This window comes from Thalassophryne amazonica, chromosome 10 (genome assembly GCF_902500255.1).
Source record: "Thalassophryne amazonica chromosome 10, fThaAma1.1, whole genome shotgun sequence".
Lineage (NCBI taxonomy): Eukaryota > Metazoa > Chordata > Actinopteri > Batrachoidiformes > Batrachoididae > Thalassophryne > Thalassophryne amazonica.
Window position 1 is genome coordinate 48,391,191 of NC_047112.1, and position 26,836 is coordinate 48,418,026.

Consider the following 26,836-nt stretch of genomic DNA (forward strand, 5'->3'; position numbering starts at 1 on the left):
ACAAGGCTCCAACCTGCAAAGCTGATCTGGCAACAGCAATCAGAGAAAGCTGGAGCCAGATTGATGAAGAGTACTGTTTGTCACTCATTAAGTCCATGCCTCAGAGACTGCAAGCTGTTATAAAAGCCAGAGGTTGTGCAACAAAATACTAGTGATGTGTTGGAGCGTTCTTTTGTTTTTTAAGATTCCATAATTTTTTCCTCAGAATTGAGTGATTTCATATTTTTTTCCCTCTGCTTGGTCTAAATAAGTAACCGTTACTGACTGCCACAATTTTTTTTCCTGATTTATTATAGTGTTTCTTAAAGCCAGAAAGTTGCCATTTGAAATGACTTTAGTTTTGTGACATGTCTGTGATCTGCTTTTTTTCTACAAAATTAAACAACTGAATGAACATCCTCCGAGGCCGGTGATTCCATAATTTTTGCCAGGGGTTGTATAAGGATTTAGGAAATCTATATTAAAGTTTCCACAGATAAACAAAAACTTATTTTTAAAAGTGTTCTACATTTGGCAGTTTTTCCACAAAAATATTTATGTTTGATCCAGGAGCTTTATAAACACAACTTATGTTTTTTTTATTTTTCACATTTAATTTTCACTGTGACACATTCATGACATTGTCAAAAGAAAAGAACAAATTATTAACAATTTCACTACAACTAGAACTGACATAAAGTGCCACGCCACCGCCCTGTTAATTCATCCTATTTATAGCCAAAAAAAAAAAAAAAAAATCATAACCCTCAAGCCGGACAGTGTCCACATGCTCATCCCTCAACCGGGTCTCAGTAACCGCAAAGACAGAAAAATGTTTACTGACATTTTTTAAATAATCCTGAACTTTAGACAAGTTCGTAGAAAGACTTCTACTAAAACGTATAGTGGAGAATGACCCACTTACCATGGAACAGTTCTCAAGTTGTTCCTCGGTAAAGTAATTGTAGTGTTGAGTAATATTTTTAAGAAAAAAAGAATCCAGCTCTATATTATATTCAATGTTATGAGATTTATATTCAGAGTAATCAAAAAATTTTAGGTCAAGCTAAATTGAAAAGAATCAATTGACATCATAAAAAGGTTGTAATCAACAAAACAAAAACCCAGCTAAATAAGGTATAACTGTTTGATATAAACCTGTACATGATATAAATTTTCTCAAAGGTTGTCTTATAACAAAAACAAAGCAAAATCATAACGAAAATCCCTCCAAATAAGCGACAGAGAACCAATAAGGAACATTTTCCTCCTGTTAGACTTCCTGTTGCCAATTTCTGTTGCCTCCTTGTGTTTCTCAAGCCTTACCGGTCACTTCTAGAACAGTCTACCTACAACCCCAATTCCACTGAAGTTGGGACATTGTGTGAAATGTAAATAAAAACAGAATACAATGATTTGCAAATCCTCTTCAACCTATATTCAACTGAATACACCACAAAGACAAGATATTTAATTTTCAAACTGATAAACTTTGTTTTTGTACAAATATTTGCTCATTTTGAAATGGATGCCTGCAACATGTTTCAATTGAATACAGGTTGAAGAGGATTTTCAAATCATTGTATTCTGTTTTCATTTACATTTTACACAACATCACAACTTCATTGGAATTGGGGTTGCAGAATGTTTGATTACTGTGCTTTGACTCTCTGCCTGCTTACAACGTTTCAAAACAGCTGGGACAGTGGTATGTTTTCCACTGTGTTACATCACCTTTCCTTCTAAGCACACTCAATAAGCATTTGGGAACTGAGGACACTAAGGATCCAGCCCTAACTATAGTTAGGGCTGGATCAGGTGACCCTGAACCATCCCTTAGTTATGCTGCTATAGACGTAGACTGCTGGGGGGTTCCCATGATGCACTGTTTCTTTCTCTTTTTGCTCTGTATGCACCACTCTGCATTTAATCATTAGTGATCGATCTCTGCTCCCCTCCACAGCATGTCTTTTTCCTGGTTCTCTCCCTCAGCCCCAACCAGTCCCAGCAGAAGACTGCCCCTCCCTGAGCCTGGTTCTGCTGGAGGTTTCTTCCTGTTAAAAGGGAGTTTTTCCTTCCCACTGTAGCCAAGTGCTTGCTCACAGGGGGTCGTTTTGACCGTTGGGGTTTTACATAATTATTGTATGGCCTTGCCTTACAATATAAAGCGCCTTGGGGCAACTGTTTGTTGTGATTTGGCGCTATATAAAAAAATTGATTGATTGATTGATTGATAATTGTGAGTGTCATGATTGGGTATAAATGGAGCATCCCCAAAAGTCTCAGTCGTTCACAAGCAAAGATGGGACAGGATCACCACTTTGTGAACAACTGCATGAAAAAATAGTCCAACAGTTAAAGAAGACTGTTTCTCAATGTTCATTTGCATGGGATTTAGAGATTCCATCATCTACAGTCCATAATATTCAGGAAGATTCAGAGAATCTGAAGACCTTTCTACACGTAAGCGGCAAGGCCGAAAACCAACACTGAATGCCAGTGACCTTCGATCCTTCAGGCGGCACTGCATTAAAAACCAACATCATTGTGTAAAGGATCTTACCGCGGGGGCTCAGGAACACTTCAGAAAACCATTGTCAGTTAACACAGTTCATTGCTACATCTACAAGTGCAAGTTAAAACTCTACCATACAAAACGAAAGCCATACATCAACAACATCCAGAAACGCCGTCGCCTTCTCTGGGCCTGAGCTCATTTGAAATGGACAGACGCAAAGTGGAAAAGTGTGCTGTGGTCTGACGAGTCCACATTTCAAATTGTTTTTGGAAATCATGGACATCGTGTCTTCCGGACAAAAGAGGAAAAAGACCATCCAGATTGTTACCAGCGCAATGTTCAAAAGCCAGCATCTGTGATGGTATGGGGGTGTGTTAGTGCCCATAGCATGGGCAACTTACACATCTGTGATGGCACCATCAATGTTGAAAGGTACATCCAGGTTTTGGAGCAACACATGCTGCCATCCAAGCAATGTCTTTTTCAGGGACGCCCCTGCTTATTTCAGTAAGACAATGCCAAGCCACATTCTGCATGTGTTACAACAGCGTGGCTTCGTAGTAAAAGAGTGCGGGTACTAGACTGGCCTGCCTGCAGTCCAGACCTGTCGCCCACTGAAAATGTGTGGTGCATTATGAAGCGCAAAATACAATAACAGAGACTCTGAACTGTTGAACAACTGAAGTCATACATCAAGCAAGAATGGAAAGAATTCCACCTACAAAGCTTCAACAATTAGTGTCCTCAGTTCCCAAACGCTTATTGAGTGCTGTTAGAAGGAAAGGTGATGTAACACAGTGGAAAACATACCACTGTCCCCGCTTTTTTGAAATGTGTTGCAGGCATCCATTTCAAAATGAGCAAATATTTGCACAAAAACAATAAAGTTTATCAGTTTGAACATTAAATATCTTGTCTTTGTGGTGTATTCAACTGAATGTAGGTTGAAGAGGATTTGCAAATCAATGTATTCTGTTTTTATTTACCTTTCACACAATGTCCCAACTTCAGTGAAATTGGGTTTGTATTTGGATTCTCCAGTAGTTGCTGCCCTCATGGACACTGTTGCCTATTGTACTGCCTTCAAGTGTACCGAACTAATACCTGTGTCGAACACTTTATCAGTTTGTTTATCAGCTTGTTTCCACATGGCTGTCTTTGTTGAATGGTCTGATGCTTCCATGTACAGTGCATTTGGAAAGTACTCCCAGTGCTTCACTTTTTCGACATACAGCCTTATTGCAAAATGGAGTAAATTAATTTTTCCCCCCTCAAAATTCAACTCACTACACCCCATAATGTCATTATGGGGTGTGTGTGTGCATCAACCCTTGAAAGTGAGATTGTGGGAAAACCCTAGTCAACCCTCTGGCAGCCTTCTTTCTCATTCCTGCTCACTGTCACAGGAGATCCACTGCGAAAATCATCTTACAATCCCATTCAGGCAGGAAGTCACCCTTTTATTTAGCAGTTTTGTGTGCACACCAGAAATGAGATGTCAGTTCACCAAAACACAGGAATATACACTGTGACAACAAAACAAAAAGCAGAGGCAAGCCGCAGATCAATACAAGAGTCATGAGGAGAAGATATATCTCCCCAGCCCCCACAAATCAGTAATACAAAGTGTCGGGGATCACTCAAGTACACCTTTATGCTAAATATGGATGAAATTGGTCAACTGGTTCTTGAGATATCACATTAACAAGCGAAAATGGACAGAAGGACAGATGGACAGACAGACGGACATGCTGATGCCTATACACCTCTGCTTTTCATACCAGGGGAATAAAAAGAAAAACAACGTGGAGACATCAGTCTCCAAACTGATTCCAGGGTGATCCTCAAAGCAACCTGGATAAAATGTAATGGCCATAAATTCAGAATCATTTAACTGGAACAATGACTTGCACACTGGATGGACCCCCGGATATGGACTGTGTTTATTTATTCAAGCAATATTGTCCATACTCTTGGCAGAACACTGAGATGTAAACAGAGTTCACAGTTTATGCTCCTGTTCTACTCAAAACAGTTTTGTGTGTTTATGTTCCAAGTTTTATACACAAAGCATAAAATTCAATCAGTGTAGCAGGAAGTCCAAAGATTAATTTTGAGCCAAACGGATGAAGTCCTTTCTTGGCTGCCGGAGTCTAGATGATTAAAAATAAGGTTAAAAAAATTAACAACTTTTGAAAACAATTCAGTGTAGTAGCATAAATGCCATGAGCACTGTTACAAAATTTCTTACAGAATACAATTAATACTGTAAAAAAAGAGACATTTCAATAGACTGTAATTAATTTATTTATTATTAGTGTATTAAGTAATTACTCGTCATTTGGAAATTCATATGGTATAAGCAAGATGCCGGTTTTACAAAGCTCTTTTTAGACTTCTGTGACACATACATGTAACAAAAGCCAATATCTGGATTCCTGTTGGCTCTGTGAGACAGGGGAATGTGACTGTTTATTTTTAATTAAACAGTCCGATGCCCCCTGTTCGCACCAGTTGTAAGTCAGCTGATAGGCACCAGCAGAGGTGAACTGAACAGTTACCCTCAACTGGTGTTTGTTCAGTGCAACATTTTTTATTTTTTAACAGTACATCTGGTGATAGTTTTGAACAGCATTAAAAACTGGAAAATAAAAAAGTAAAAGTAGAATTTTATAAGTAAATAAATCAGTTTGGATTTTTTACATATAGCACTATATTTCATTTAATTTCAATTTTGTTAATTAAGTGCACTGAGTTGGGACACACCAAACAAGTTTTATATTCACTACTGCAATTTCTACAAATGACTACTGTTATTAGGTTACAACTGTTTAAAATGTATACATATCTTGATGGACATAAAATGTATCCTTTGTGTGCACGTGAGTGTGTGTGCGCTGCAGCCTACCTGTCCCCCCAGCTGTTTCATAAGAGGTTGCAATTCACTGAAGAGATCATAACCTTGGTGGAAAAATGTTAGGTGGGCATACATGAAGGACAACATCTGTAGAAAAGACACAGAACATTCAGAAAGTGACTGTAGCTGTAGCTCCTTCAATGTGTTACAAGCAAAAAGCTTACCGATTTCAGGATTTCTGATCTTCTCTTGGATTGAAGCACATTGATCTAAGGGAAGAAAAACATAAAGTGCATAAAGAGATCATCATCATAATTTATGCTTTTCAGTAATACTAGTCAGTTAAGTCAAATCTGGTCACATGTGCTTGTGTCATGCGTTGCAGCATCCAGACACTAAGGAACAGTCTTGCGTCGTGGATGGTAACTGCCCAGGCAGACAACCAGTCCACCCCTACCTGTTGAAAGTAACTATCTGCCAGATGTCCTCTTGCTCTTCTGCAATCACTGGGGTCCTCAACACTCAGACAGAGTGCTGGATTATGCACAAACACACCACAATAAACGTGTCACATGGCAAAAATGTTGAAACTGATGCTCCTTCACAATGTAAGTGATTCTCCTCATCTGAGTCTCCATAAGTAACTGCTCGTTTGATGAGTACCAAAGACATCTAGTCATCACCTTAGGTCAATGGTAAGCATTCAGGTTTCACAAACGCACCGTAAGACATGAAGCACCAGGACCCTAAAGGCTTGGACCTTCATTCTAATGCAAAGATATCGGCATCACCAAACACCTCTGCCCAGTGAACATATGATTCCATAAGCTTTTGCCAGTCATCTCTAAATCGCAAAGGCTGAGGACCCACAGATGTAAACATCACTGCTAAAATAAGTGAATGTTTCTAAAAGTTCACAGTAACACTTGCCACAGACAGATACACCCATAGGTGTAGTGGTCAAAAATAAAGGTGTGGTCAGGTGCAGAGCACACACATTTGTGATTCAGTTTTCACAGGGGGTCTGCTCTTTTGCTCTCTGTCCGAGGCACTGATGACATCTGTGCACCACATGGCACTGGACTGACCACAAGATGCCATGACTGAAGCTGACACAGCACACTGCAGTCTGCTTATGGAATACAGTCTACCATGAGGACAGCTTGTGCTGCTGTCCACTGATGATGTGATGGATGGGCGCTGGCCCTGCACCCCAGGGCGCTGGATGATCCCCTGACTGCAGCATCAATGACTATGTGCTCATTTCAATAATGCACTTTGTTTTTGATGCTACTCTGGATTTTCTGTTTTCTGTTTCTTCAGCTTCATAAAAACTTTGCAAAAACCTCATAACTGTTAGAATGGCCTAAGCAGTAGGTCACCAGCACACACAGCAACAAATTTCCAGTGAAAGAACAAGTGAACACTTTGTAAATACAGTTTTAAATGCACCTGTGGCCCTTGTAATTCTATTTACTCAGCAGTTTCACTGCACGGTCCATCTGAAAGGCTATCACAGCTTTACCTTGACCAGAGAACAACCCACACACATAGCAGTAGATGACATCAGTGTTCATGCACCGGTCAATGCAGTCACTATAACTTCAAGCATTAAGTCTTTTCTGACTGGTAACTGCTGTGCACAAAATTGTACCCTCACCAGAAAACTCCTAACTTCTGCGCTTGTCCAATACAAAGCAATGCACCATGGTCCACTGCATCCTGACTGTTAAAAGAATTGACAGAAAATAAGAGATTCCTTGTCATGTAAATAACATGTGAGTGGACACACCTCCAAAGCATTTGTGCCATGTGTTATGCTATCAAGATAGAGCCTAAAGAGAGTAAACCCCTGTGATAATAGAGATGAAACTCCCTGGCAAAAGACTAAGTAATTAAGCAAGTACGTATCTCAATCCCAAGCATGACTAAAGTAGTCCCTGGTACTTGCACCAGAGGGTGCTCTGGTCCTCATAATTCCTCCTGGGATGCCATCTCACCTTACTTCTACACAACCTGCAGCACCACAGGTTTCTACGCATGTCTTGCAGCAAGTTACTTATTGTGCATCTTGACTAGTGTGGCAACTCTTCAAAGGCTTTGGGGCCTTGATGGTAACCCTGACAACTTGCGCTAACCCTGGAAAAAACCTGACCCCATCATGTGTGTCATTTTGAGAAAACAACAGCAGTTGAAAGTGAACTACCTTCTTTATTAATTAAAATGACCTGAGAAAGATACATCTCAGTTGTTTACCGTCCCCATTGGAGTGGTGATTGTATGGGTTTTTCTATTCTTTGCCAACTGACAATAAAACCAAACAACAACTTAAGTTTAGTAGGCTGTGATTCAAGCACTGCATTCACAGCAGGGTTTTAGAGACACGTTCCAGTCCTTAAAATGTCATGAATGCAAGTCTGGTGTACAGCATCTCTCTTTGTCTGCCAACTCGCGTGTCACTGCAAACTGTATAATTAAGCAAAAATGAAACCACAGTCTTTAAAAAAAGAAAAAGCTAAAGGCAGTAAATGCTAAATGTATCCTGAAAGCACAGCTGCAAAATTAACTTTAAAGGTACTGACAGACACTTTAAAGGAGACCAATTTAAGTCAGCTGTGTTAGCTGATAGTTTGATAGATTTCATATGAACAGATACAGAGACAGGAAATCAGTTACTTTTTTCACATTCAGCATTTATTTCATAAAAGCGATTCAGCTCCTGAAGCAGACTGACAAACCTATTGGGAAAGCAGTTTTTGAGTTGACTTTTGTGTCTAATTTTGCAGAAAACTCTGCCCATAAAGCATTGGCCACTTTGGAGACAATAGGCTGGCACATGCTTCATCACAAAGTTTATTTCAGCATACATTTAAGTTGTCAGTAATTGCAGTGAATGTGGTAACAAACGGCACCAACACTTGCTTACAGATCTAACCTGTCCAAACCAATCACATACGTTCTTGGACACTGATAAGCAAGTCCCTTCGGCTTCTCACTTATTTTTGACTTGGGGTCACCACAGCAAATCCGAGGTGGATTTGCATGTTGAATTGGCACAAGTTTTGCACTGGAGCCCTTTCTGTTACAACTCCACATTACATGGAAAATGGCAGGGGTGGGGTTTGAACCGGGAAGCGAACTAACCACTTATCCACCAGTCCTAGACATTCTTTGACACTGATGGCTTTTCAGAAAACTCTTTGCCAATTTTCGATAAATCACAGATGAAGACTGATGCAGTCAGGTGTGTCAGCTTTCTCTTTCGCTGAACAGTCTTCTATTTGGAAGCTTTTTGCTGAATGATCTTGCCCTTTTGATATCCTCGACAGCCCTCCTCCAGTTGAAATGATGCATGGCTAGTTCCTCCCAAGTATCTCTATTGGTGCCCGTCTCCTTGAGGTTCATCTTGTAAGCATCCTTGAAGGACAGATTCAGGTGATCGCATGGACTTATACCACTGGGGAGCTCCCCATATTACACCATGTCTTTGGGAATGCAGCCATCGTTCATGTGATGCAGGTGATCACTGAGTCAAAAGAGCACAGATGCATGCCTAAGGACCTCAAAGTTCTGCTTTTTGTCCTGCCATGAGATACCTAGGATGGGTCTGAGGCAGTGAAGGAGGAAGCTGTTCAGCTTCTTCTCCTAGCTTGAGTAGGTTGCCCATGCCTTGCTGCTGTATAGCATGGTACTAAGAACACAGGCTTGGTACACATGGAGCTTGCTGTTGATTGTCAGCATTACATTTTTCCACACCCACTTGCTGTGTATGGACGTGACATCTGTCACAAACCCTAATTTAAATGTCATACTAAGGAATTACATAGAGAAGCACAGTACATGTAAGTTTGGGCTCTGTGACACAATGGTTTCAAGTATGAAAAGAACAGTGTGAAACATATGACATCTCTTATTTGGTTTATCCTTGGGGTCAAGTGTTAAACAACCGACAAATCCTCTATTCAGCTTTAGTTCAAGACCTAAACAGTGAGGTCATTTAGTACCTAGTAGTTGGCTTATTGTCAGTTTTAAGTAATGCCAAAAAAAATTGTGCCTAACTCAAGTAATATAGTCTCTATGAACCTAAATATGATTTTACACTGACTGACCTATGATCTAATTAATACCCAAAAGAGGCCACTAGTGCAATGGTGATTAATTTGCTCAGTTGGGATTATCCATATGACAAATCTGGTTATCTTGGGCCCAAAAGCCTTGGAGATACTGTGGCAAATGTTCGGACAGGCAGTGCTCTCGATTATATTGCCCACCGATACTTTTTGTGGGTGGGCAGGGATAACAGACATGGAATTAACAGAAAACACAGCTAAAATATGTAAATGCAACATCTGTGCCTACAAATATTCACATGAAAGATGGGCTCAAGGAGCTATGCAGGGAGGTACAAGCACAGGTGACTTTTGTTCCCCAACAACTGATTTGATAGTCTCCCTGTTCCCATCGACTTTTTCTTCAGTACCCAAAGAGTTTCAACAAACCAGAAAATTTGCCATGTATGCTACAGTAGACAGAAATACAGAAAAAAATTAGCATAACCTGTGATGATTTCATTCCAAGCTGCAAGATTTGATATCAACCATTGTGCCTTTGTATACCCTGTCCACTGAACCTTACTGTGAAGCTTTACAAATTGAACAGAATGCAGAACAATCTGGCCTTAGAACTATGAAGGCACACCCCTGCACTGGTTTCATTCATCAAAATAAAAGATGGTTGGGTACTTCTTAGCATGAGGTGTTCTTCCTGTAGGTCTCGGTTACCTGTAAGACGTAGTCGAGTACGATATGTCGGAAGCACTTCCGTGTGGCAGTGAGAATGTTGGTGGCCTCCTCCACCTCATGTTGCTTGTTGCGTGGAGCCTGTGCATTCTTAATCAGAGCCGCCTCCTTCTCCTCACTCACCTTGTCAAATTGCTTCTTGGCTTCTTTGAACTTACGTAGGTCACTGGTAAAAGAAAAGAAAAGAAAAGGTGAGGGGACTAAAATTTGTCAAAGACAACATCTTTAACCAGCGAAAGGATAGTGGTGTCTGACAACAGTGGGCAGATCTACTTCTGCTGAAATAATATATGCATAAAGTGGACTATGGTACACTAAATATGCAGCATAAAGTACTGCAATGGCATTCCCGTGTCCTGGCAGGAGGGGTTGTAGATTCTCATTCACTTCATGTTACGGGGATAATCACAGGTACCAATAGGCCTCAGAGCTTGTTATAGGGCTTTCTTCTTACTTAATCTTGACCTAGTGTGGTATCTCACTGGGTCATAAACAGCTTGTGGACGGCACTGGCGAGGGATTTTACAAAATTTTGCGTGCGTGACATGCACAGAGGCTTTGCCATTCCTTCTCAAGCAACAGGATGCCACTTGCGTGTCGACTGATTTTTGAACTGTTCAACAAAAATTTACTTGGCAAAAGTCCTCGCAAAATAGTCACATGGGCATCTTGAACCCTTCTGAATGTAGTCTCTGTGACTCAGAACACGCGCAACATGTGAGAACATTTGTGAGGGGTTGACGACACACTTTTCTTTTAATATGATTGGAGAGGAACAGCCCTTCTGGAAGTGAGTCCAGCAGCCTCCAGTCACATGGCTCTGCCCAGCAGAGGAAGAGCCATGCAATCTGGATTTATCCTCTAATTGGTAACCACAATGGAAGTTTTACGCTTCATTGCGTCACCCTTGGCAATTTTATATACTGTATTGTTTATTTTACATATATGTATGTTATTGCCAAATAAATGAAATAAAATCAAAAGACACCCCCCACCCCAAAGCACTGCTGACTATCGAAGCACATGTCATGGACACTCGGCCATTCCTGCATGTCGAGGAGCACTTTGAGTGAATCACGGGGTCCAAGCAGAGGAGAGTGGATCTAGTGGGGACACTAATGACAAGACAGGGCTGCCTTTCCTGCGGGCTCACCCTGATGGACATCACGGCATGAAGCCACGCAAAGATGTGGAGAAGAGGATCAAATAAGAGGATCCTGTCATATACTGGTCATTCCCGTGATGAGAGGACAGTGGTTGCAGCAGGGACAATAATATTGACGAGATGCACCTCCTGGACATCATTCTGCAAGTCGGTGAGTGCACTGTCCACACTTTTCTTCCTGTTTTTTCCCTCCTCTGTGGAGCCATACTAGCCTTTTTTCAATTATTATTTATTTAATATTATTTTATTATTTATTGTATATTATTTTCTAATTATTTACGTGACTGTACCTTCAGTGGCTACAGTTTGGTGTATTTTCACAGCCTCATTTCATATTTATAGCAGCCCACAGCCATCCTAATACTGCATTTACACATAACGATGACAAGTCACGAATGCCACGAAGTACACATTCTTGGCCGCTGATCACGAATGTGATGATTCGGGGCAGAGGCGTCAGGTGTCCTCAGGAACTGCTGCAACCTGTTACCACACGTTACGATTAATGGCACGTCTTGCTGGAGAATTATCAGGAACCATTACGCACGGTCAAGAATAGTGTTCCGTGTTGTTGCGCTATTGCGCGTAACAGCGCATCGTTAAGTTCTGTCACGTTGTGAATAAGGTGAATTGTCTCCACACACACACCCATATTCATCCAACCGAATTCAGATCGCTCCAGTTTTTCAGAATAACTTTGTGAGTGGCGCAGAGAGGAGGAGGAGGAGACGGACAGAGCCAGATGTGTGGCTTCATGCAGCTCTCGTCTCATGCATTTTCCCAAACATCAGGCAAATGCAGCAGGTGGAACACCTGCAGGAGCGTGCTGAAGAGCACTGAATTTAGACTTTTAGCCGACTTGGTGTCAGCAATCAAACTGAATGCGGTGCAGCAGGGTTTAATTGTGCGCGTGCTTCTTCCTCTGCCGGACTGGAGGAGGTGCAGAGATGTCTGGCTGCACGTGAGTCTCCTCTCGCTCCTCTGGCTCAGACTCGTTCTCCCGCTCATTGGTTACAACAGCAGGTGGAACACCTGCAGGAGCGTCCTGAGGAGCTTCAGCAGGAACTGTGAAACAACATTTGGAACTGAGTTTAATTGTGCGCATGTGACAGAAAACTGATTCTTCGTGGCGCGCAGTGAAATGTGACGCCGCGTTACATGTCGTGTCAAAACTTGACAGTTTCCGTGTCACTTCGTGTCACGCGTGACAGTTTGGGCTCCAACAACCATCACAGGAACCACTACGAACGTTGTCACGCTCTATTAAGGATCAATACTCATCAAGATGGATCAACACGCTCAGTTGCGACCTCCACGACCTGAGACAAAATGAGGGTGGTGTGTGACATTTGAGGAAGATTTTTTGAGAGGCAAAAACATGCTCCACGAATATCAAGAATATGACGCACCAACACGCACTATTAAGAAACCTATTCAGATGCGTTAAGTCACATTAAGAATGTCAGGAATGTGTCACGAATGACAGAAAAATGACATTCATAACGCGTCTTGGTTATGTGTAACCGCACCTTAAGCCCTTTGTTTGCAAACACGTCATCATTTTAGCCACTCAAGTGATGTTTGACATCTGTGAGAGTGCTGCGTAGCATACGCGTGCAAATCCTTGCACGTGTGACGGCTGCGCGAGTGGTGCTCGACAGTCTTATAAAAAGCTGTGCGGCATTCGAGCGCCACTTCGGTGCTATGTGTGCAAACTGCTTGCACTTTTTGGCCCTATTTTCACTGCCAGTTCATGTGACATTCAGCCCACATTCGGGCAACATGCACTGCTGTGTTGTTAGTACCAATTCTGTGAGATTCCAACTAAAAAATTGTTGCCAGTTTGCCTGTTTTGTCGTGATTTTCTGTCTCCACCCACTCTCCAACAGTCGCAGCCGAGTGAGATACTACTCTTACCAATACGTCAACCACCGTCTGCTGTTCAACCATTACTAAAACTATGATCGTCTTAGCCTCCCTCAGTCACATTTTTTGCAAGTCAGAAATTCTGGATCACAGTGGTACAACTGAATTTAACTGGTGGAGTGATATTCTGAGCAGAACAAAGAGAGTCCTCAAGCTATATGCCCTATGTTCATCTTTCATGCAATCAGGGTAAATGAGATTAAGCCAAATATAAGTTGAGCAAGGCAGCGGGTAATTGTGATGGAACATGCTGTGCTTTTCCCTAAGAGAGGAGCTGCTTGTGTGGATGCTCAGCCCTGGTGTGCCAGCGGCAAAAACTGTTAATCCTTAATGATGGAATAAAGGTCAATGAATTTGGCTCCCCTACAGATTGTCTGGATTTCAAGATGTAAATGTCTGTCTGGAAGTAGCACATCAAACTGAATAGATTATTGATTTTACTGAAATGACCTCATTTTCCTTTACACACTGTATTAGATATAGAACATCCATTGAGAATACTACCTCTTCAATTTAATACTCACTCTTTGACAAACGTTTGAAGCTGGGTCTTGATTGATCTCTGGGCTTGATCAAACAATATCTGGGGGGAAAAAGGCCGGATAATTATTTCATGTGTTTCTTTGTGCAAGTTCAACAATGTAAGCATTTCTTAAGACACTTCTGTAGGAATGCAACAAACAGCAGCAACTGTATTTATTTTCCAGGATTTGCTCCAAAAATTACTCTGTGCCTTTCAGAAAAAGCAGGATCCTTGGTAAAAATCACATGGTCCAATTAAGAAAATCTACACTCAGCTGAAACTATTGCAAACAATCCGACTTTGTAGACTGCCTTGCTGAACACACAAACATGAGAAATTAGGTAATTTGTTTATTCTTGGTAGTAGTGATTCTGAACTTATCAGCCTAATGAGCTACCAAAAAAAGGGGCTTCAGTGCAATTTCATACTGAAACAATAAATATGATCTGAGTGCTTCAGGTCAGGGACAAGCACACTGAACAGTGTGTGTCAGGAGATCATGTGCTTAAAGATTGCTGAGTAGCAAAAAAACAATCTAAAAGTCAGCTGATCTGACTGCAGTCTCCGTTGTTGAGTCAGTGTCAGGCGTGCACTGCAGCTCCTTGAGGGTTTTAGGGGACTAGCGTAAGAGGCTAATATAAAGCCTTATTAGAAAAGGGAAAAAAAGTCTCAACAGCTGATTCATTGACATCTGCGCCTTTGGAATTTAGGTCTCTACTTAAGAAGACACAAGTCATCTTCACAAACCAGGATTTTCCCAGGCAATGTTAGTTTGGCTTAAAGGTGAAACCACAATAGTTTGTATAACGCAAAGGAACCAAACCTAACAAACAACCGCATGGAAGCAGATTGTTAACATGCATGTTAAAGTTTTCCACTGTGTATCATGGAAAAAATTTTTATCCAGCTTTTAATTGCAACAGCTGTAGTCAAGACATTAGATTTATTACCGTTAAAAACAAGAGGTTTATGAGAAGAACACAAAACTGCCTTTAGGATATTTCTCTGTTTCTTTAACATACTTGCATACAGTGAAAAAGTGCTCCAGGTCCAAGGATTTGGTTCACTGAAACAAAGACAACATAAATGTTCTATATTACACGTGATTTTACTACAATTGCAATATCTGCCACTCTTTTACAAGAAAGAGAACCGTTGTTCTCCATATTAAATTGTTTCTGATTACCGGCGGGTATATGCTGCCCCCCCGCCCAACAACTTTGTGTTCAGTGAAATTTTTTCTTATTCAACAAAAACATGACACACTACTGATGGAATCAAGACAACTGGACTGAGAACTACCATAGTGAAGTAAAAAAAAAAATTTGAAACAGCCTCTACTTACAAATGTCAGTGGCATTCTTTCCAGAATCTGACAACTAAGGAGGATAACAAAGGGAATCTGGATAAGAAATGGTTTCTGTAAGCAGTTTCTGTCCTGCTGAGGTGAGGATAAAGACCAACAGATACAGTGCCTTATTTTTACACTGTTCAATCATCTAAATGGGATAAGTCGAGTGCATGTTGGGACACGCTGTAAAATAAATAAATAAATAATTTTTGTTTTGTTGTGAGATAGATTTTACAAAATGGGATCACCTCTCTTCCATGTGCACCATGGATTTTCCATACTAGAAACAGAATAATGTTTTTCATAACTGAAAAGAATGATGTCCACGCTGAGGTACAGGGCAGTTTCTTTTACAGTTTGTCATTTCCTTCCTGAAACCAGTGACCCTTGTACTCGCACACGCAAACCCACTTTGTCTTTGCTAGACTGATGTGATGCTTCCCAACCTGAAATAAACCAAATGCTACACGGCTGCCAGCCTACATCTTGGTTCTGTTATGTGTAGAAAATTGTGCATCCATGTTAATAAGGCAACAGCAGCATACCGTGTGGTAGTTGATCATCTCCTGGAGGCTCTCGGCAAACTTCGTGAGACTGGACTGTGGAGAACAAAAAGGAGGCACATCCATGAAACATAGAGAGAGAGAGAGAGAGAGAGAGAGAGAGAGAGAGAGAGAGAGAAAAAATATGAGTCACACATGCATAATCATAACCAGATGATACCATTCAACGGAAAACTGTATGAGAAACAAATAAAAATAAGCATGTTTCTGAATATGTGCCAGGACTGGAGTCCAGCCGCAATAATAATGACTGACACAGGGAACCAGTGCAACATTTTTAGGTGTTGTATAAAAGAGTTTTGTTGTTTGACCTACTTAAATTTGGGCCATTCAGACCAACTCTAACAACGATCTACCACAGTGTCTCACAAAGTCTGCGCTGCCGTTTGAGATGACATCATGGTAAAAATTATGACAGTTATGGTGACTGAACTAGTTAGAATTTCACCAACCAGTTAAACTGTACATCTTATCCACCATAAGAAAATGCTACATTGGTCCCTCATGTTAATCGTTCCAATTATGGCTGGACAGTAGACCTGGTGCAAACCTGAATCTCTGAGGATCAACGGGAAATTTTTGTGCGTGCATCAGACACACACGTTTTGTCGATTATAGAAAAAAACAAAACCCACATTCATTTCAGAAATAAATGGCAATTTTAGCAAATGTATGTTCTAAACTAATAATTATAACAAAATAATTAAAACAGATTAAATTAGAAATTATTGGCCACAGCCACAAAAGCCTATAACTTCTTCTGGGTTGTCTGGGTGTCTTTCCTCACTCTTCTCCTTCTTGCACAGTCACTCAGTTTTTGAGAACTGTCTACTCCATGCAGACTTACCTTAGAGTGCTGTCATTGATGTTAAAGGGGGAAACAGATGGTATTAAGAACTGTAAACTTTTGATCAGGGTCATTTGTGTAGTTTCTGCTATCATTATGATTTAAAAAGAGTAAACACAATAAATGTCAATTTCCAGAAAATGACAGTAAATGACAATAAATGTCTTCACTCAACCACTAACCGTGAGTGAAAATAAAAGTTTTTGTGTTATCATTCATATTCTGTGAAAAATGGCCAAAAATCCAAAAACTCTGCCAGGGTATGCAAACTTTTGAGGAAGATCTATTAGTGGCTACAAAAAGCTGGCCTAAAGCACAACACAGAGGCTCTGACCATGGCAGCACAAGAACAAGCCTTAAGCACCAGATCCATAAAGGCAGAAGTCTACCACAGCTGACAGGACACAAGTTGCAGGCTATGAAAAATGCGCCCCAGATACAGTCCAGCACATAGCAGCAGGATGCAAGATGCAAGCTGGGACAGCGTACACTGAGAGGCACAGCCAAGTGTTAGGAATTGTGTACAGGAACATGTATGCGGCATACGGATTAGAAGTCTCTAAATCCAGATGGCAGACGCCACCAAAGGTGCTTGAGAACACCAAGCAACCAGACATAGCGGTGGTTGACAAGGGAAAGAAGACCACAGTTGTGATCGATGTGGAAATCTCAGCTGACAGCAACATCAGAAAAAAGGAGCATGAAAAAACTGAGACGTACCATGGGCTGAAGGAACAACTGGAGCAGATATGGAAGGTAAACTCCAAAGTGGTCACAGTGGTAGGAGCACTAGCAGCTGTAACCTCTAAATTGGAAAAATGACTCCAGCAGATTCCAGGCACATCAGAGGTCTCTGCCCAGAAGAGTGCCAGCCTAGGAACAGCTAAGATACTGCGCCAAACCTTCAAACTCCCAGGCGTTTTGTAGAAGACCTGAGCTTATAGAACACACGTACCACCCTCTCGAAAGGGGGTGAAAAAGACTTTATATTGTATCAACCCATCAGTTTAAGCTATTTTAAGCAATAAAGTTTTGAATAATTAGGGGCGTGGTCACTTTTAGTGACAGCAGTATGACTTGAGTCGGCCCCAGTAATGGAGGATGCTCTCTGCTGTGACTGCATGTCCTTTCTGACCATTTTACTATAGCTATCTGAGATAATATGGCTTGTTGCGCAGTTAATTGAACAAAATGACCATCTAAGTAGTCAGTGCTCCAGCATTTCTGTTGACTGACATTATGGCATTTTTTAATTTTAGATATTAGCACAAGGTTAGCAGTGACTGGTAGGCAGCTTGGTGACATTTGGTCCACTGATGGTGCGGTATTATGAAGACAGTATGCCAATCATACGTTTTCAAACCTACACACCAGTCATCAGTTATGAAAACCACTGCCCAACCCAGAATACTACAGGTGAATCCCGTTAACTCACGAATGCCTAAGTCGCGATTTAGCTTTACTCACAGTCGATTTGTGGACCTTGAAAATTTTGACTACTGTATAATATACTGTATATTTTTTGGTCAGCATCATTAACAAGTAGAGGTGCACCGATCGATCGGGCACCGATCATTATCGGCCGATCACGCCTTGATCGGTTTGATCGGTGATCGGCAAAAGGACCGATCACAACAGTGCAGGCAGTAGTGCAGGGAGCGCTTGGTCCTGTCATGACACGCTTTCATCTGTGACGTAAACTCATTTTGACTTCTGATATGAGCTGGACGGACAAGGAGAGCAGTCGCCATCATCTAATGTAGTCCATGTCCTTCCAGCTCATATCAGAAGTCAAAATGAGTCAAATGGCTCAGAGATTTAAATGGACTGCTGTGTAATGAATGGAACCACACTGCCATCTAGTGGATATCCAGTGTGCGTGAGTGTGTATTTGTGAATCAGTCGGCATTTGTTTGTGGATCTGTGGATTTTGCGAAAAGAATGTCTCAAAATTACGTCACAGAGGAAAGCGATGAATGCATGTAATTGGTGATCCACAAATGCTGAAACTCATTTCTTAAATACAATTTCCAGTTTTACAAACATAATTTTTTTTTTTTTTTTACAAATTAAATTTTATATTTGCAAATACAACATTATTTGCAAAGACCAATTTACAAGTTACAAATATGAAATTTGCATTTGTGGATATCTGAACACATTTGCAAGTCAATGATTATTTGTAGATCACCCTGTGTGCATTTACAAATATTAATGAGACAATTTTAACCCCATAGAATGAGGGCTGTATTTTACATTCTCAACATATTCTCTGTAGACTGTAACCTGAGCAACATGAAACATGGGGAAAAAAAAAGCTTGCTGGTAGAACAAAGTCAGTGTAATAAAACAAAAGTTGGCAGTTTATTCTAGTGTCTTTATTGGAATGCATGTTTTTTGTTTTCATCATTAAGTTTTAATACAAAAATAGTCCTATACATTAGACCTATATTCCTATTTTGGGCATGATTCAAATATGTACTTGATTGGTATCGGCAGATTAAAATTTCAGTGATCGGTGATCGGCCTAAAAAATCCTGATCGGTGCACCTCTATTAACAAGCGGTTTCAGATAACTTGCGGTCTGATTTTGTGGACCCCAATTTGCGTGAGTTAACGGGGCTCACCTGTATGTTAATCTTACAATATCCTGCAAGCCATAGGTTTGCTCATTCGCTCATCACTCAATCAATCACACTCCAACCTGTCCACCATAGCCAAGACAAAAGAGCTGTCTAAGGACAGCAGGGACAAAACTGTAGACCTGCACAAGGCTGGGATGGACTACAGGACAACAGACAAGCAGCTTGGTAGAAGACAACAACTGTTATGATTATTTATTAGAAAGTGGAAGAAACACAAGATGACTGTCAATCTCCCTCAGTCTGGGATTCCATGCAAGATCTCACTTTGTGGGGTAAGGATGATGCTGAGAAAGCTCAGATCTACACAGGAAGACCTGGTCAATGACTTGAAGAGAGCTGGGACCACAGTCACAAAGATTACATTAGTAACACATAATGCTGTCATGGTTTAAAATCCTGCAGGGCAGCAAGATCCCCCTGCTCAAGTCAGCACATGTCCAGGCCCATTTGAAGTTCACCAGTGACCATCTGGATGATCCAGAGGAGGCATGGGAGAAGGTCATATGGTCAGATGAGACCAGAATAGAGCTTTTTGGAATCAACTCCATTTACCATGTTTGAGGATGAGAACAACCCCAAGAAAACCATCCCAACCTTGAAGCATGGGGGTGGAAACATCATACTCTGGGGGTGCTCTTCTGCAAAGGGGACAGGACGACTGCACCGTATTGAAGGGAGGATGGATGGGGTCATGTATTGTGAGATTTTGGCAAACAACCTCCTTCCCTCAGTAAGAGCATTGAAGATGGGTCATGGCTGGGTCTTCCAGCATGACAATGACCCCAAACACACGGCCACGGCAACTAAGGAGGGGCTCCGTAAGAAGCATTTCAAGGTCCTGGAGTGGCCTGGCCATTCTCCAGGCCTGAAATCAATAGAAAATCTTTGGAGGGAGCTGAAACTCCAAACCTGAAAGATCTAGAAAAGATCTGTATGGAGGAGTGGACCAAAATCCCTGCTGCAGTGTGTGCAAACCTGGTGAGTAACTACAGGAAATGTTTGGCCTCTGTAATTGCAAACAAAGGCTACTGTACCAAATATTAACATTGATTTTCACAGGTGTTCAAATACTTATTTGCAGCAGTAACATACAAATAAATTATTTAAAAAAAAAAATCATACATTGTGATTTCCAGATTTTTTTTTTTTTTTTAGATTATGTCTCTCACAGTGGACATGCAACTAAGATGAAAATTTCAGACCACTCCATGATTTCTAAGTGGGAGAACTTGGAAAATTGCAGGGTGTTCAAATACTTATTTTCCTCACTGTATAGTTAAGCACTGCAAAGATGGCAACCACACTATTTCAGCTTCAAAACTGCTCTTCAGATAATGTATGGGCGGCATAGTCTGTTTCTTTTCTGTTTAGATGAAAAAAGTCTTGGATTATTCATATGCTTTTAAGTGGAATGGTAATATTAAAAACAAAAACAACAACAAAAACACAACAAAAGGAGTGTCCCTTCTATCCTATCGTATTCTTAAAGGTTGATACAAATAATTTCTTCCATACCTCAATGACCTCATCTTTGGTGGACTGTTGAGCGAGCTCCCGGATGCCATTGACAAATTGCTTGTTTGCGGAATTGTAGGTTTTACCAGCATCAATCATCCCAATACACAGCTTCACCAGCTAGAGGGGGATGGAGAAAAACAAAAATAGAAAGATATGAACAAAAGTGTGTATATTGAAAATCCTGAAAGAATATCACCAATTAACAGAACCAGGAAGGGGATGAGAAGACTTGATTGAGGAAAAACTAGAATCAGGACGGGACATTTTCTCAAAGTGGCTCTAACAAGATTCAAAAGTCAAAGAAAACATGTCCTGTCAGCTTCTTGGACATTAGCAACAGGCACATCTGTCCGTTATGACTCACTGGACATAATTTTAGAACACATGGCTATTTCCCATTCTCTCTGAAACAGGAGATGACATGTAGGATGGATGTGCTTCTGCAGGCTAAGAAGCAACTTAGCAAACCTAATTTTAAGGAATGTTATTAATCAAACCCTTGGGGGTCAAGAACTGATCAAATCAAATCAAATCAATTGTATTTATATAGCGCCAAATCACAACAAACAGTTGCCCCAAGGCGCTTTATATTGTAAGGCAAAAGCCATACAATAATTACAGAAAAACCCCAACGGTCAAAACGACCCCCTATGAGCAAGCACTTGGCGACAGTGGGAAGGAAAAACTCCCTTTTAACAGGAAGAAACCTCCAGCAGAACCAGGCTCAGGGAGGGGCAGTCTTCTGCTGGGACTGGTTGGGGCTGAGGGGAGAGAATCAGGAAAAAAATGATCACTGAAAGCTTACTAAAACAAAATAAAAATAAATGCTTCTTTTCCCAACATGGAAACATTTTTTACAGTACACAATTCATGACAACAATTTGCAGTAAAATTACACCGGTGTACGCCTCACTGCATCCACGGCACCTTGGAACGACCCTGGGTCCTGGATTGTAACCACCCAGGCAGACAACTGCTCCATCCCCACCTCTCGAAAAATTCCAATTAGCCACATGCAAAAAAATATTCCTAAGTACAACTTGTAGCAAAATCACAATAAAACAAAGTATGATCTATGAGCCAAAAACTAAAACTAAGACTCAGATGCTCAGCTGCTGCATTTTTTCTTCCTGAGCTCTTAGTAGATGCCTGATATCTTTTATGTTCCATGTCTTTTTTAAATTTTACAACTTACACCTTAAAATACAGTTTCATTATGGATGAATGGTGATACTGTTTCAAATTAACCCACATTTCAAACAAATCAGACTTGTGCAATGTGTGGACATGACAATCACTGCAGCACCTCCATATCGCCCGTTGTGTTTACATATATGTTTGTTTACTTAAGAATATTGCCAACGTGATTTCAGAGTAAACAATAGCGTTTTCATTACTATTATAAGACTTGGGTGAAGCAGCCTTGTTACCACATAAAGTTTTTTTGACCATGACACCACCATAACTATTCAAATCATGGCAGGTCATGGCGATAGTCTTGGACACTTCTTAAAAACGTTCTGACGGTGCAAGTGCCACCACGACAGTTTGGGTCTACTTCCAATATTATGCCGACAAAGTCGTCTCCTGGCTGTCTCCATTCGGCATCAGGCTCACCACAGCAAACCCAGCACAAAGCCTTGTGTTGATTTGGGCAATATTTTATGCCAGACAACCTTATTGATGCAACTCCAAATGCATACAGAAATGGGAGCATGGGTGGCTTCAAACCTGGACCTTCTTGGTGGGAGGCAAAACTACACCTACAACACTACTGTGTACCCCCACCTTAGGTTATAATTGTTTCTGAGGCAATAAAGCAAACAACAAAACTATTTATCCTCACAGACACAATTACAGCATCTCAAACATTGCGACCAACTGTGGGCATGAGGCCCTGGCACTTCACGGATTCTGCCTCTCGATGGCGGCTTGGAGCGCGGCGCGCCGTGCGCCATTGTGGGCTGTCCTTAAGCTGTAGTAACACTCCTTATTCTCTGTGAAGCCCGTAAAATTTTCACCGAAAGCCAGATAAATTTATCGAATGGTTTCCAGCTGCCTGTCTCTAACAGTTTCTGAAAAAATTCTGATGGAAAAAAAGCCCAAATCATTCTGCCATTTCCTCGCAATGAAACAACGACGAGAGGGGTGGAGCAGTGCTCACTCAAAGCCTGCCCACAGGCGAATGACGCAACCGACAGGCGTGGAAAAACTCATGCATGCGCACGAAGGTTCAAACTTGGCTGACGTATAAACATATGAATCAAATCCATATAGTTTTTGAAAAAAATAAAAACGTCCGTTACTTTTCTAATAGACCTCGTACACCCTCTACTTTCAAGATTAGGCTTATAACTTTCCTTTTTGCTAAAGCTTATAGTTAGGGCTGGATCAGGTGACCCTGAACCATCCCTTAGTTATGCTGCTATAGACTTAGACTGCCGGGGGGTTCCCATGATGCACTGAGTGTTTCTTTCTCTTTTTGCTCTGTATTCACCACTCTGCATTTAATCATTAGTGATTGATCTCTGCTCTCTTCCACAGCATGTCTTTTTCCTGATTCTCTCCCCTCAGCCCCAACCAGTCCCAGCAGAAGACTGCTCCTCCCTGAGCCTGGTTCTGCTGGAAGTTTCTTCCTGTTAAAAGGGAGTTTTTCCTTCCCACTGTCACCAAGTGCTTGCTCACAGGGGGTCGTTTTGACCGTTGGGGTTTTTCTGTAATTACTGTATGGCTTTTGCTTTACAATATAAAAGGGCCTTGGGGCAACTGTTTGTTGTGATTTGGCGCTATATAAATAAAATTGATTTGATTTGATTTATACAGGCTTCGAGGAATTTCTTCAAAACTACTTCACAGATTCTCACCAAATGTGCACCACAGATAGATAATAGGGCATGGAAGACTCCATTAAATTTTGGAGGTGATCCAGATCCGGACTGGCGAATGTCAGAAATCTGTGTTTGCTCTTGTTTTTTAAAAGCAAAGTAAAGCAGTATTTGTCTGGATTTTTGTGTTTCTTTCTCTTTTCTGATCCAAGAAAAACAATCCGATCCATGGCTTAACAACTGTATCTGATTCGAACCGTGGCTTTTTTTTTTATATCTGTAACATCCCTAGTGTGTGTGTGTGCGTGCGTGTCAAGTATACAAGGTTAACGCTGGTCTCTGCACCACGCCATCAATCAGCCTCGCCTACCAACACATACAGTACACAGACACAGCTGTAGTTGTGTTCACAAATGCATGCACACCCTCCAACAGATCCTTCCTCTCTTGGTCAAGAGCGGAAGTGAGACCGGGCTGAGTCACAGCGGTGGGGTGGGGGCAGGGTGGGACGCTTCAGGACTGTAAGTCCAGGAACAATGAACTCGGATCTCCCAAGCGCTAGGTCTCGCCCTCAGCAAATGAACCTACTCTCATTTCAGCAGGGAAGCCTTTCAGGAGTAGTTTGCTTTTGAGGCAGGCTTATGAATTCACTCCAGCAATTATTCCTGGGGTTTGTAGGATTTCAACACAGTGTGAACAACAAGAAACTCATGACAGCAGTTTTCTTCTTATGAGACCTGTGATGTTGTTCAAAAGGAGTCAGAATATTCTCAAACAAGAACTGCACAGAAACCAAAATCTTAAATACAAAAAAGAGCCTCTCGTATAAATGTGTTAAGCATGGAAAGCAAAATATTACAAGTCAAAACACAGCTTAGTGTCATAATCAGTAATTCACACTACAGATGGCAAAATTGTGGCATCTGGTATCTCTTGGCTGAGTGTACTGATTCCACCTGCAGCCTAAATCTCTTTGCTTATGAGGTCCATTCTTATGTACTTACACAGTGTGAACACAAGCTAACAGAAAAAAACACTTTCAAGTTAAATTTTATGTTATGTTTTGAGTCCAAATAACACAAACTACAGGCATGACGGAGCTCTGACTGTTTCCATCAACCATCCAGTTTCTACGGCCCTCCTGCAATCATATTTCTGTGTTTAATCCTCAAAGCCTAAAATATCTGTATGTGCTCACTAACTGCCAAAATGGCTGGAAGACTGAATTTTGCAACTGCAGGTAAACCACACTGGCTGGCAGTTGGTGTTAATTCCCCATTGTACTGTCAATAAACAGTTGAAGTATCTCTGTCATGTGATATTCTTTGAACTGAAAACCACTGTTCAATTAAACCATTGTTCCAATAATTATATCAAATTATCAAATATTAATGTATTTTTAAACTTTTCAATGTTATTTATTTTCTTAACATAGACAGAAAAATACAAAAAAGAACGTTGATATTAGAACATAAGTGTAATTTTTTGTCTATTATTCTTTCTTCCAATGCATCTAAAACCAGTCAAAATGACTCGCAATGCACGCTGCCTCAGGTGATAACTGCCAACAGCACCGCTATACTAAAGATTTCTGGGGAGAACCCTGTATCATGTGTGCACGAGACCACTCTATGGAGTGTACGTTTGTAGCATCTTCTTGCAAGATGCTGTGGCGGGAAACATTAGATTACGAACATCGGATCGATTAACATGCCTTTTGAAGAATATATTGAACAGAATGTCTTTTCTAAAACCTCCGAAACCGGGCCAGATAGGGAAAACACCAGTCAAACGCAAAGCATCAACACCTGCAAGTGTAGAAGCTTCAAAGAAGAGGTATGAAGAGAAAGGAAGAGAGAGGAAGTTTGTGAGTAGCTGGACACAGGATTATCTGTAGCTGGGGCACAAGGAAGAGGACAACACAATATACTGCCATGTCCGTTGGGATTTTCCTTCAATTGTGGACCAGTAAGTAATTTTTAAATGTTGAAATAAAAGAATTTGATTTGCTTTATAAAATACATACTGGCAAATGATCATGCATTGAACAGTGATGAATTCAGAAAACACACAGTAGAGAAGCAGTTCGCTTGTCCGGACAACCAGCTTTTCCTATAGGACAAGTAAACTGCCAGGGTTACTTGTCCTATGGACAAGTACACTAAAAAGCTTAATGTCAATGCCTGCCAGTGGATACACGTTTGTTTTCCATTTTGTCCTCTACTTGTTTTTTACTTTTACGATACTCATGCCTCTCCCTTATTTAGCAGGAGTAGGGGAAAAACTACAGAGGATCTTCAGACAGCACAAAATCCCAGTTTACTTTAAACCGGTTAACACCTTGAGACAGAAATTAGTTCACCCTAAGGACATGATCCCTAGTTACAAACAGAGCAATGTAGTGTATTCTATCAGATGTCAGGAAAACTGTAACGAACACTACATAGGTGAAACGAAGCAACCTTTACACAAAAGGCTATACCAGCACCGCAGAGAGGGCGCCAGTGGACCTCAGTCTGCGGTTCACCTCCACCTTAAAGACACTAACCACACGTTTGAGGACAAGGAAGTTAAAATATTAGCCAGAGAGAAGAAATGGTTTGAGAGAGGGGTCAAGGAGGCATTCTTTGTGAAACATTTGAAACCCAGCCTTAACCGGGGAGGGGGTCTGAGACACACTTTATCCCCTGTTTACAATGGGGTACTCAGGTCAAAGGAGTTTCAGTCTCTTGTTCATGGTAATGAGTCATTCACGTCATCAAGGGAGCCATCAGAAAGGCATCCATCCCATCATTAGAGGGACAGCCGTCCTGCCATTAGGTGTGCTAACTACAGCACAATAGTTGCTAATTAGAGCTATTGTTTAGTCACTAGACTATAGCAGTCTGCCTCTCAGTAGGAGGGGTCTGGTTAGGTTTAAAACTCCAGCTTTTGTTGGCTTCTGTTTTATTCTTCTCTACAAGAGTCAGACAGAAGTCAGACTTCCAGAGCAAGAATTTTAGCTGAGGAAGCTTCTGCGATTTGAAGCGAAATGTCCTCGCATCAAGCAACCCAGTCCAGTCGAAGATTCAAGCTTCTCTACTACGGAAACCACCTGGACAACTGACAGCCTACACAGAAACATGCAGAGAACTGTTCATTTAGGTAAAGTTAGAGTTAACTGAACTGTGCTTTTTTTATCTGGATGTCAGCGCACCCAGCAGATTCTCTTGGTGAGAAGACGCAGCAGAGAAAGGAGGTTGTTTGCTGTCCCTGCTGGTGCAGCTATACTGAACACCAGCACAGTGGGAAGACGTTGTCAGCGGACAAGTAGCAAGGCA

At 41.2% G+C, this 26,836-nt stretch overlaps 1 protein-coding gene across 5 annotated transcripts in view; it reads right to left on the minus strand.

Moving 5' to 3' along the window:
• The window catches only part of LOC117518747 (arf-GAP with coiled-coil, ANK repeat and PH domain-containing protein 2-like), a 121,134-nt gene that overhangs the window by 58,629 nt on the left and 35,669 nt on the right, over positions 1-26,836 (minus strand). For all 5 annotated transcript variants that reach the window (XM_034179965.1, XM_034179963.1, XM_034179966.1 and 2 more), the window contains exons 3-8: positions 20,689-20,808; positions 15,664-15,717; positions 13,769-13,827; positions 10,136-10,319; positions 5,579-5,623; positions 5,406-5,501 (exon numbers count right to left, since the gene is read on the minus strand). In XM_034179965.1, coding sequence (XP_034035856.1) covers positions 5,406-5,501; positions 5,579-5,623; positions 10,136-10,319; positions 13,769-13,827; positions 15,664-15,717; positions 20,689-20,808 — 558 coding nt within the window. The remainder of the gene's footprint in view (positions 1-5,405; positions 5,502-5,578; positions 5,624-10,135; positions 10,320-13,768; positions 13,828-15,663; positions 15,718-20,688; positions 20,809-26,836) is intronic.